We start from the raw sequence: 12935 nt of genomic DNA, 5'->3' as shown, positions 1-12935 counted from the left end.
GTTTGTTTGGGTTGAGAGGCTCTTGGGTATAGGGGAGAGTTTCTTCAGTATGATAACAGTCCAAGCCAGTGTATCAGAGTGCATGCACGCTCCACTGGTCCAGCTCTAGCACAGCTGACAGAAACGCTGTCTGGCAATGTCTAACCAAGACGGGGAACAAAGTGTTGGAATGCAAAGGGAACTAACAGATGTTTGGTCCAATCCATAGGGACGTACTGGCGTCTCCAAACCTACTTCAAAGACACCATTAATTCTCTGAGGTCTCACTTTTACCTTCCCATGAGCATGGTCTTGTTTCCCTTTTAAGCTGGTGCTGAAAGGCAAGCAGTAGTGTTCTCCATTAGGAATATACAGATTTGGGTACATTTACATATTAGTCATTAAGCAGTGTTATACCCCATAATATCTGTCTGTCTCTATTTGCAAATATTAATAAACTTTTGATATGTTATATTGATACCTTTCCTGCCTCAAAGGGCTCTGAATTTTGATTTCTATCTCAGCAGAGCAACTTACTGTACTCTAGCTCTACTGGCATAAGCAACTTAGATTTCGCTTATCCAGAGTACCTTACACAAGAAACTACATTTAAATATCTTGCTTAAGGACAGAATGACATATTTTTCAACTTGTCAGCTCAGGGATTAGATCTAGCGACCTTTCGGCAACAGGTCAGATGCTTTAACTTGTAATCTGTATGTTGTTGTTGTGTATTGCCTTTAGAAATAATTCAGAAATCTTCAAGATGGTCAAAGGACACAGGATGTATCCAAACTCAATTTGGAATGTCGTGGCAAAAGGTCTGAATACTTACGTACTGTTTTGAAAACAGATGTTTCATCAACCATCATATGGACAGAATGTTCAACATTTCTCCATTGCCATCCCACGCGGGTATTTGAAATGATGTCCTAATGCCCAATATTTACACATTCGATTGGGCTATCTGACTCCATGTCGACCGACCTGTCAGTTGTGGTGAAAACGCATGGCTGGCAACAAGACTGTGTGTGTATCTGTTTTTCTGTGAGGCCTTCCCTTGGGAGGACACAGTGTGGGTTGAGGACAGCTGGTCAAGGCCGTCAAGGTCATTGTAGGGCTGGTTGTGGCATTAGATGTGGAGGAAACCCAGTTGGGGAAGTTGTCAACTCTACTGGCATAAGCATTACCGAATATAACGGTCGCCTTGACAGCAACCCTGTGGTCTTGAGACCACATACGCAAAGTCTGCCTTTAATGGTGAATGTTCACTCTAAATCACTGTTAGTTTTTGCCTGACCGTGTAAGCCGAGCCGGCTAAGAAGACTGAATGTCTCTTACTGACTGAGTGACTGACAACCCATTGTTAAATAGCGTAGTGGTTAGAGAAGCGGATTTGTAAACTATAGGTCCCGAGTTTGTATCTCCTCGCAGGCGCATTATACGCATTATGAATTATTCCGTATAGACAAAAACTTTGCTGGCTAAAACCGTTCGTATTTACATTATAGTAAGCCTGAAATAAGACAGTTTACGGTTATAGTGCGACTGTTTCTGGTGGATTTTCGAAGTACGCATCCGTGCATGCGTTTTGGGTCAGAATAGACAAACACATTTGTTGGCTACAACATAGGCTACAGTAGTTACGTTACAGTGAGACTTAACTAAAACTGTATAACGGTTATATTGTGACTGTTCTGGCATGGAAAAATCTTCAGTCTCGCTAGCAATTGCTCAATTCTTATGATTATTCCTAAGATGTTAGTAGATACCAGTAAGCTTATTACTGGCTAATAAGCTGTTCAAGCAGCCAGTGGAAAAGCTAACAGTTCATAGACGCTATTTGTGGTGGAGGTAAACTTAGTAAGAAACGTTAGTCAGTTTAACTGTATCAATGTAATTCACAAATGGCAAATTAGCTGTTAAAACGGCCAGTGGCAAAAGAGAATTTGTCGAATGTAGAGCATCCATCGAACGTAGAGCTCTGTGGTGTAGTGGTTAGTGACAGCCTTTCACGTGGGCGACCTGGTTTCAAATATCAAGAGGGCGACGCTTTCTATTGCAGTCCGGCTAAACTAGGCTTGCCTGGTTTCTTGTTTATTTTACTGATAAACGCTACTTAGGGTGCCATCTTCCAGATTGAGAAATTAAACGGGTGTCCTGACTGTGGTAATTAAAGATCCAGTAGCATTTTGTAAAACACTAGGGGTGTTTACCCCGCTGTTCTGGGTACATTTACAATATGGGCATTTTGTAATCATGGCCACAGTTTTATGCCCTGCTTCTAATAGGCTCATTCATCCCCTTTACCAAAATATGTAAGCATAGCCAGGGTTGTGCATCAGTCTAGGCCGGTACCTCAAGTGCAAATATATTCCTTCAACTTGGTTTTAAATTCCTCTCAGCCAACTCTTCAGAGATAATAATATAAATAACAGCCAGAATTTTATTAACCCCAAACCATTTACCATCTCAGCACTTACAAAAATCAGCAGCTACCAAAAGCACATTAGGTCATTGATGAAAGGACATCCACCATATGAACAGACCGACACGGGCATTGATGAGAGGACATCCACCAGATGAACTAGGGCATTGCTTATTGAAATAGGCAAGCAAGTCAAAACATCCGGCCTGCCCTACAATTAAGGTTCAGCCATGTTGTCTTTTATCTCCAACATAGGTTTCAAGATTGATCTTCTTTATCCTTCGATTCCCATATAAAACAGTAGGCCTTTTTCTCCCCAATCTTGTAACTGTTATTGAAGCCTTTGCAGCTGTTCATAATTTTTCAATATTTTCCTGCCGACCTTGCTCAGGACATACGAAAGCAATTTTATAGAATCAAAATTCTGGGTAAACCTCAGTATGTTTGTTTCAGTCATTGATGGAACATCAAAGCTTATCTGTTTTGGCTTTGTCATTTTATGTAAAAGCTACACAAATGACAATGCCTGAAAACTACAACTCTATCCCAGGGTTTTTAAGAAGAGGATTTTCCTTTAATATTTAAGCTGGGCTTTGCAGCTTTCATATTTCTTTTGATCCTAAATATCCAAGTTCCTGCAGGCTTTCCAGGATGTGCTGAATGATATCCAATGGTTCTAGTCTGAGACCCTGAAAATCAGAGACACAATTTGAATATTGTATTCTAATCAGTGATTTCCAGGCAAATTTGCAGTTGGTTGGAAATCATTTTGAGCATATTTACAAGCAAAATAGACATTACCTGCTATAAAAGATAGAGCAGAATCGTTTTATAAATTATTCAAAGATGCTTAAGACGCTTCCACAAAGCAATAACTGGTGTAAAATCACAACTAATTTGGTCAATTGGCAACAGATCAGTAACATGAATCTAAAAAGAGCATCCCAGAGAGGATGAGTCTTTTTGAAGTAAAGTTGGGGAAGGGTTCACCACTGTCACCAAACTGCGCAGGCAAATAGTACAACAATTTAAGAATAATGTTTCACAACGTATAATTGAGAAACAGTTTGGGGATCTCATCATCTACAGTACATAATATCATTAAAAGATTCAGAGAATCCAGAGAAATTTCTGTACGCAAGGGACAAAACAGAAAATCTATATTTGATGGCCGTGATGTTCAGGCCCTCAGGTTGCACTGCGTTGAAAACAGACACAATTCTGTAGTGGAAATCATTGCATGGGCTCAAAAATGCTTCTGAAAACCATTGTCGGTGAACACAGTATGTCACTGCATCCACAAATGCAAGTTAAAACTCTACCATGCAAAGACGAAACCATATAAACAAGTTCCAGAACCGCTGCCATCTTCTCTGGGCCCAAGCTCATTTCAGATGGACTGAGGCAGAGAACTGGAGAACCTGTGGTCTGACAAATCAAAATTCTAAATTATTTTTGGGAAACGTATCCTCCGGGCTAAAGAGGAGAGAGAACATCTGGCTTGTTATCAGCGTACAGTTCATCCTTGATGGTATGGGGGTGCATTAGTGCACATGACATGGGTGACTTGCACATCTGTGAAGGCACCATTAATGATGAACAATGTATCCAGTTTTGGAGCAACATATGCTGTCATCCAGACGATGCATTTTTCAGGAAAAGCTTTGCATATTTCGGCAAGACAATGCCAAACCACATTCTGCACGTATTACAACAGCATTATTCCATAGTAAAACAGTCTGGGTGCTAAACTGACCTGCCTGCAGTCAAGACCTGTCACCCATTGAAAACCATTTGATGCATTAAGAAACGAAAAATACAACCAAGGAGACCTCTAACAGTTGAGCAGCTGAAATCCTATATCAAGGAAGAATGGGAATAGATTTCACATTCAAAACTACAGCAATTGGTCTTCTCAGTTCCCAAACGCTTACAGAGTAATGATAAAAGAGGGGATGCAACACAGTGTACATGCTCCTGTCCCAACTGTTTTGGAAAACTATTGCTAGCATCAAATTTAAAATGGGTTTTGAAAAAGGAACGGATGGTGGACGATAACTGAGTGATATTGTTGTTTTCATTTTTTTTGTTGTCTTTTCTCATCCGTTTTTTTTCATCCGTTTTTTTCTGAATATCAATAGATTGTATTAAGGAAACACATTTTGACATGGATTATGAAGTAACTCTAATAGTTTGTCTGCGGTCCCCACATACAGGCTTTTCAATGGCCTCTCATTGTATTTTCAGCAACTGCATACTATTTTTAATTGTCCCCTCTGCCCCCTACTCCCTCAGTGTATGAAGACTCTGCTATAGACTCCCACTACCTCCAAAAACTGCCAAATCTAAGATCATGTCAGGCACTTACGACGAGTCAGCCATCCAGGAGGATGCTACAGACAGCTTCTGGGAGGTGAGAACAGAACATGCGTCTTCAGAGACATGCATTTGTTGTCAAAAATGCTTCACCTTTATTGTAGCTACATCTTGAACCGGAAATACTAGGTGTCCACACTGCAGTCACCACATTCCTCTACTCTGCAGATGAGCTGGTAGTGTGACAGGCAGCTGATCAGGGCTACTGTGTGTGTGTGTGTGTGTGTGTGTGTGTGTGTGTGATGCCCTGTCCCACTCCAGGGGCTACATTTGATCAAATTCTTGTAAACAGCTGTAGATTACACTCCTGACGGGACTTAAAAGAGACCCCACTGTTTTTAAGGTTGTATGGCACACTGTTAGGTGAAACATATTGAATGTGCTAGAAATACCACTTATACTGTCGCCTGTCAAAGGTGGGGAACTACAAGCGTGCTGTGAAGCGTATTGATGACGGCCACCGGCTCTGCAATGACCTAATGAACTGTATACAAGAGCGTGCCAAAATCGAGAAGTCCTACAGCCAGCAGCTGACCGACTGGTCCAAGAGATGGAGGCAGCTAGTGGATAAAGGTATGAGAGGAATAGGGGAGAACCCAGCCGCTCCCAGTGAATTGGATAAGCTCAAATCTGTTTGACCATGTTTTTTTTTCAAAATAACTAAGTGTTGTCATGAGTTCATACTGTAATCTTTAATTGCTAATGGGCCTCCTCCACCTTCTACCTATCCCTCAGGCCCACAGTATGGCAGCGTGGAGAGAGCATGGATGGCAGTGATGACTGAGGCCGAGAAGGTGAGTGAGCTGCACCAGGACGTGAAGAACAACCTGATGAACGAGGACTTTGAAAAGGTGAAGAACTGGCAAAAGGACTCCTACCACAAGCAGATGATGGGAGGCTTCAAGGAAACCAAAGAGGCAGAGGATGGCTTCAAGAAGGCCCAGAAACCATGGGCCAAGAAGCTGAAGGAGGTGAGGGGCAACCATCTGATATTCGAAAATGACCTTACATTTTCCCTCATTGACGTTGACATCATGATCGGAACCACCCTCTGACAAAACTCCTATGAATGTTAAAATCCTTCTCAGTTATACTCTGTCTTCTCTTCAAAGCTTGAGACTGCCAAGAAGACATACCATCTGGCTTGCAAGGAGGAGAAGATAGCTTCGACCAGGGAGACCAACAGCAAGGCAGACGCCTCAGTCACGGCTGACCAGCAGAAGAAGCTCTCAGACAAGGTGGAAAAGTGCAAGCAGGAATCTCAAAAGGTGAGCTACCAAAACCTGTACTGCCAAGCATGTGATGTACTTTTTTCTTTCATTTATTTTACCAGACAGGTAAATTAAGAAACAAAATTACTACATCTAGCGCCAAGCATAGCTGTAGCACCCACCTGCAGTGATAAAGCGTTAGACATTATGTGCTAGAACGCTGACCAGCACACTGCTGATTTCATCAAAGAGATGCGTACATCCTTTCCACCCATCAGTGTTTACATTAAGAGCTGCAATCAAGGCGAGAGCAGAGTGTGGATCTAATTAACTTGAGCCATTTCATGTGTCTTTTGGGTCACACAATGCAGAGCTTAATTCCACAGATGCCAGCCTACGCTGTTCACTCTGCTCTTCATCGTCTTCCACCTTCCACCAATTAAAGGCCCTTTGCAGTCCCACATTTTACTTTCAAGTTTTAGTACTCTTAACTTTAGAAAATTATGCTAATGCAGTTTCTCTTCAGAAGCCTGTTACTGATGATAAATAAATGAATATTTTCAGTCTGTAAGGTTGAAATAACACTGAAATTGTGAAGATGATGATGCTGCCAATTTTGTGTAGGAGCTGTTTCAAAAAGTCCTGGAATATTAACTTGTTAAGGTCTGGTGTGAAGGAAATATCAATATTTTATCTGGTCATTTAAAAAAACTAAAAGAAAACAATGATTTTATTGACATGAAGTAAGTATTAAAAAGACATGTATGAAGACTACAAAGGGACCTTTTAGATCTCCTCCCAATGATAACCTATTTACAAGTTCGGACATTAGCCGGAAGAGTCGACTGGGATGATAAGACGTGTAATTACACATGTCCAACTCATTATCAACCAATCATCATTCATCCTTAGTCAATATCAGTCAACGCTATTTCTCATTAACATTTAACCCATACAGACTTTCCTGAATGAAACCGATAGAAAAGTCACTGGAATGTGTGGAATGTATATGAACATAATGAAAGGTCTCAAATAAATGAAACCCACTGTACGGCAGGCAACAGCTCCTCAGCTCTGAACGGTATGTTGATCTTTTAACATGCTGTCCCACATGTCCCATGCAGGCTAAGGAGAAGTACGAGAAGGCTCTTGATGAGCTGAGTAAGTGTACACCCCAGTACATGGAAAACATGGAGACTGTGTTTGACACATGTCAACAGTTTGAGGACAAGAGACTGAGCTTCCTCCGGGAGGTGCTTATGGACATAAAGCGTCACCTTAACCTCACCGAGAACCAAAGGTACACCTATACTCATACACACACACACACACACACACAGTGGATGTGAATAAAAGCACACATTCCCTGCGAACTGGAGCCAAGATAGGTGGTGTAGTGGTTAAAACCCACTAACCATTTGAGACAGATGTGTCAAAAACAGCATGTGACTTCTACACCTGCTTTTCAGCTACGCCACAGTGTACCGAGACCTGGAGCGCACCATCACCTCTGCCAGCGCGCAGGAGGACCTGAAGTGGTTTAGCAACAACCACGGACCTGGCATGCATATGAACTGGCCCCAGTTTGAGGTACACTACAACGACTTCCCACTGATACTCACCATCACTGTTTATTCACCATTATTATCTTTAGTCAAACTAATCCATGTTTCCAAAAGTGTGATGTCAGCTTATGGACTGAAGTTAGTTTCACTTCATGCATCTGCTTTTTGAGGGCGGGGTGTTTGAAATTGACACGCAATTGTGGCTTTTTTTTTATATCCTCGCCAGGAGTATAACCCAGAGCTCACTCACATGATCAGCAAACGGGAGAAGACAAAAAAGGGGGCGGACGGCATAACGCTGACCCACATGACAGCAGCACAGGACCATGTGATCGCGCCAGCCGGGGACAGGGGCAGGTAGGATGGACTCCCCACTGTAATACTGGGGCTTTCTGTAGTCTTCACATATAGTAGTGAGAGCAGTCACAGAGACCATGTTCATCTTTTATCGACACTGACAGCAGAATTGGTCTTGAGACTCTTCTGAGCAACTAATAGCAGTGTAATAGCATTGTTTTGTTTTGTATGAGATGTTATATCCGTTTCCGTAGAGATTACATTATTTTGCGGTTGTTATGTATTGTGGTAATAACATGTATCTTATCTGAGTTCAATGGATTAAGGTTAGGTTTAATTAACTGTTCAGGAATACAAAGGGTGCAATGTTATCACATGCTACAGTGTCAATAACAGTGGAATGTCAATTGTGTTTCGTGTCCACAAGAGCTGTTTTCTGGCCTGACGATGATGTCACCCCAGTTGTTTTGTGCCATGTCAGGTAGAACACATAACATAGAGGCGTGGGCATTTTTCAGTTTTCTCGTACCTGGTTGACATTAATGTACAATAGTTCTTGAAGGACAAGACTAACGCCGGTGTTCTACTATTCTGCAGACAAACAATGACGGTCACGTGATGTTAAATGGTTTTCTTCACAGTGTGAGCAGTTCTGATAAGAACCAGGCCTACTCTTCCCAGGACCAGTCGGCAGAGTGGTCAGACGAAGAACAGGCTGCCCCAAACTCGGGCTCAGATACCAACGGGGCTGGGGCCAACCCCTTTGAGGAGTCAGTGAAGGGAGTGCGGGTGAAGGCGCTCTATGACTACGACGGGCAGGAACAGGACGAACTCACCTTTAAAGCAGGTGAGTATTCCATATAGAACTAACAACTTTGGTTGTTTTTGGTGTTTATTGTCATGTTCATGTCAAACGAATCAACTTCACATTACCAGTACTGCTGTTACAAAGACATTAACCTTTATAATGGGACCTGTCGTTTGGGTACTGGAATAAATTAGATTGTGCATTAAACTCAATTCTATTTGTTTAATTTATATTATATTTGATTTTTAAAAAAAGGAAACACCTTCTTACTAATCCACAGTAGAAACATTACTGATAAAAAGGAAGGTTTTTGTCTCATTACCTTTCTCATCCCAAAAAGACAACAAACAGTAGCTACACCCACGGTCCTGGCATGAATATGAACTGGCACCAGTCTGAGGTACAGTTTTCAAAAAAGTAATCAACATACACATCTCAAATTTAACCTGGATTTCCATCAAAAATCAACAACAGACTCCAAGGTTTGGTTGATTTTTCAATCAAATGTTGATGACTCAATCAAATTTGAATGAGAATGGTATGCTGATCTGATGCTTCTCCCTACCTCTTGTTTTGCTCACCCTTGCTCTTTGTTTCTCATCATTATTGTCTCGTTCTGTCTTTTCCCGCAGGAGACGAGTTGACTAAACTAGAAGATGAGGATGAGCAGGGTTGGTGTAAAGGCCGGTTGGACAGCGGCCAGTTGGGCTTATATCCTGCTAATTATGTGGAGCCCATCTAACTGCCCACTTGGCGGGTCACCCAGACTGAACAGTTCAATCATACTGCACATTGCCAGAGACTTTAAAGCAACGCATCCCTGTTCCCCCTCTTTCCGCCTGAGTGATCAACACACTCTGAGAAGTCGTCATTTTTAATCCTCCCCCAGGGACCCCCAGCAGTACCAACATGACCATCACAAATCCGCCACGGCACTGAGTTTGGAACCACAACCCAACCCTGTGTATGTGTACCAACAACCGCTTAGCTCCAACAAATGGAGGAATTATTTTCCACATTTTAGTGTTGCTGTGTTTTATTCCAACGGGTTTCAGTTCTTCTGATGACATTTACTTGGCAGTATGTATGTTCTTCAAAACAATATGGATGAGGTAGAGTCAGCAGTGCCTGCATAGTCAGAATGAGCTATGCACTGTGCATTGTAAATATTTGATGACGGGTTGTTGTTTTTTTAGCAGTTTGGATTCTAAGTAAAGCTGTACAATCCTGTTTTGTTGCATCTGACATTCCATGCAAGGTTTTTACAATGCTGTACACTATAACAGATGGACACTTTGTTTTCTCTCTTCGTACATTGCTTCCATGTTGTTGTTTTTTTGTCTTCCCTGAATTCCCCGTGTGAAACAGCTGCAGCAGCATGTGCTCCTTCATCACACTAATGGCCGCAGGATCATTTAGAAATGATTGTTAAACAGAGTTTGTTCATCAGGAACACTGTTTCTCTACCAGTTTTTGTACCAGGCACTGGCAAGATATGGTTCGCCTCCCTGGAAGGCTGTTTAGTTGATAACATTTTGTCAGGATCAGTCGCAAGCAGTGTCATAGAATTATTTGAGGGATCGCTCAGTCATGTCTCAGGGGCCGATGCTAGACCATGGACTGAGAGTTTTGCTAATATACTTTCCACGAAGGCACATTGAGTTATGTACTTGAGTTATGTACTAGTACAGTACCTCCAGGTAGCCCATGTTGATCATGTGCCTATCGTTTCCTGACTGCACTACTTTCTGAACACCTCACTTTTATTCCCTTTTGTATTAATGTGCCAGCTGTTTTCATTAAGGAAATATGAGAGACATGCCTTATTGTTTTGATTTCTTTTCATGTCTTTTTTTCTTAATATTTGGTTAAAGGAGTGAAAGCAAGTGAACAACCCCCCATTCTTAAAAGTATTTTTCTGGTTCCATATACAATGCAGTGGGTTTTTCCAAGGGTCAGTGTTTAGTAATGATTTTTCCAGTATTTCCATTTTATTAATTTAGCAGTAGCTCTTATCCAGAGCTACTTACAGAAAGTAGCTTGATCTAATGCCACATACCTATAAAGAAAGCTAGGTGTAACAACCACACACCTTAGTAGTGAATGCTTTGTTATCAATGATTAGTTATTGACAAAAGTCAATGCTGGAAAAATTAAACGTGTGTCTAACAACAGTTCACCAAGATTACAATGTTGATCTTCTCCAATAACAGGTTAAACCGTTTGTCATCAGAAACGAACTGCTGCTGGCCAAATGAGAGATTTAAAAATACGAGAGAATCTTGGGATGTACATTTAGAGTAAAAACAGTACCATAACACCTTTTTAGTTGCAATGGCTTTTGATTACTGCATGGTTTCTATGTCTTGTCTTTTGTATGAATGAAAATGATGAGTCACCCATATTATATTCCAGCTTAGTCTCTGGCTCTCTCCAGCTTTCTGGCCCTGATCCAACAGTCATTTGCATGCTGGATCACTCACCACAAGCTGATAAATATACATTGTGGGTATTTTATATTACTTCAGCCAGTAGTGGTGAAAGTGGTGCTCATGAGCCATGCATTTTTTTTGTGTACCCTGTCATCCAATTGTGTAAAAAAAAAAAAATCAGTAACTTATTAAATGATATTCCGTGTTAAGAAAATAGTGTTTCATTCGTATGGTCAGACATAATATAATGATTTTCTGTGCTAAAGATCCCAGAAGGCATTTTAAGTACTACAGTAATGGAACTTACTGTATACATTGTTTATCCTTATTTTGTTTGGGTTTCTATTCTGTCAGTTGAATCCTTGAATACATGATCTTAGGAAAACTGATGCCAGTGTTTGTCTCTAAACTGACAACTTAGAAACTAATCACGATTCTGCATTTTTTTTTTACATATCCAAAAAATGCATTGTGCTTGAATCTATACAACACACTGTTAAATCTTAATCCTTTTCTTTTGAACAAATGAATCAAAGAGAGAATTGTTAAATTATGAATAGGCACCAGAGGTTATATGATGTGTGACTTTTCTATGATAACACTCTGGTTTTAGGCAGCGATTCATTCAAACATGCCATAGCAATATTTACACAGCGTCTTTACTTACAAAACATATATCATGTGGTCACTAAAAAGTGCAAGCATACCTGTGAGCAGGGTTCTGGTAGTAGTTGCAGGTTTTGATACAGCCCCCAATACCAGTCTGAGTTTATTCAACATTGTGGAAATCAGTCACTGTATGTAAATATTGCAATGCAGGTCTGATTGAATTGAGTTCCCTTAGATAGTGAAGGCTACATTTTACATTTACATTTTTGTCATTTAGCAAAAATGTAAATGATGTTCCCTTTCAGGAGAAGAGGGATGCACTTTTAACGACTTGGGAAAATATGGCTACATTACAAAGTGCACTACAAAGAAAGGCAGGTTCCTCTAAACTATTGATAAGAAGTCTGTATTTTCTGCTCCTGCAACACGGCTTATTGGAGAACATTTTGGGACCACTAATACTTCACCTGAGCCAGCAGCAGCATATTTGTTAGCTAAAATACATAGAGTCATTGACTTCAGTGCTTCTGGAAAGACCCAGTTCAGTTTACAACAATTCAAAGGCAACTGTTGTACATACTCTTTTAGCCAACAAAATATATTGTATCAAAATCAGAATAGAGATTGTTCACTATACTGTGGTATACAGGTCATTTGTATGTGATGAATATTTAAATATTCACTATGGTGTTCACATTGAAGCTCACGTGAAGCAGTGACGGATGGTGAATATTTAAAGAGGTTTTAACCTTTTATTTTACTTTGTGTCCAGCATGTAGGGGAACAGGTGGCAGACATGTTGTGAAAAAGCCCTAGTGATCTAGAAGTCTGTTAGTTAATAATAGTTCTGTGTTCTCCAAACTGTAGTGCCTATTCATCTGCATAAACAAAATAAAAGGCTTCATCCAAACATTGGATTAATCATTGTCATGTTAGGATGTCCATGCGCGTATATACTGTATCTCTATGTGCACCTGCCCATTGATGCTGCTAAAATATGCAAAAGTTGGTTATGACTCCTTGTTTGATGTGCAGTCGGCACCTGTAATTTGGGGTCCATTTGTGTACAGGACTTTGGATGAACCTATTTTATATGGAACTGATGATAACATTTAATAGTAATGTAGTTAGCTTTAATAACTGAAGCCCAAAGGTATGAACTAGTCATGCATGTATGACCCTTTAAAATGCTTTAGATGCAAATTTTGCAATAATGTCAAATACCTTCAG

General features: G+C 40.7%; 1 protein-coding gene across 8 annotated transcripts in view; it reads left to right on the top strand.

Moving 5' to 3' along the window:
- Positions 1-12615, top strand: part of pacsin1b (protein kinase C and casein kinase substrate in neurons 1b) — a 42495-nt gene extending 29880 nt beyond the window's left edge. For 7 of the 8 annotated variants that reach the window (XM_010902444.3, XM_034287185.1, XM_010902448.4 and 4 more), the window contains 9 exons: positions 4703-4820; positions 5200-5356; positions 5519-5754; positions 5896-6051; positions 7119-7294; positions 7464-7584; positions 7786-7916; positions 8498-8703; positions 9297-12615. In XM_010902444.3, coding sequence (XP_010900746.1) covers positions 4761-4820; positions 5200-5356; positions 5519-5754; positions 5896-6051; positions 7119-7294; positions 7464-7584; positions 7786-7916; positions 8498-8703; positions 9297-9406 — 1353 coding nt within the window. In that variant the 5' untranslated portion in view covers positions 4703-4760 and the 3' untranslated portion in view covers positions 9407-12615. Of the gene's footprint in view, positions 1-4702; positions 4821-5199; positions 5357-5518; positions 5755-5895; positions 6052-7118; positions 7295-7463; positions 7585-7785; positions 7917-8497; positions 8704-9004; positions 9065-9296 lie in introns of all 8 variants that reach the window. The other variant, XM_010902450.3, reaches the window with a different exon arrangement.
- Positions 12616-12935: the final 320 nt, after the last annotated feature.

Source organism: Esox lucius, chromosome 17, assembly GCF_011004845.1.
Source record: "Esox lucius isolate fEsoLuc1 chromosome 17, fEsoLuc1.pri, whole genome shotgun sequence".
Lineage (NCBI taxonomy): Eukaryota > Metazoa > Chordata > Actinopteri > Esociformes > Esocidae > Esox > Esox lucius.
This window is presented reverse-complemented; position numbering and strand designations above follow the sequence as displayed.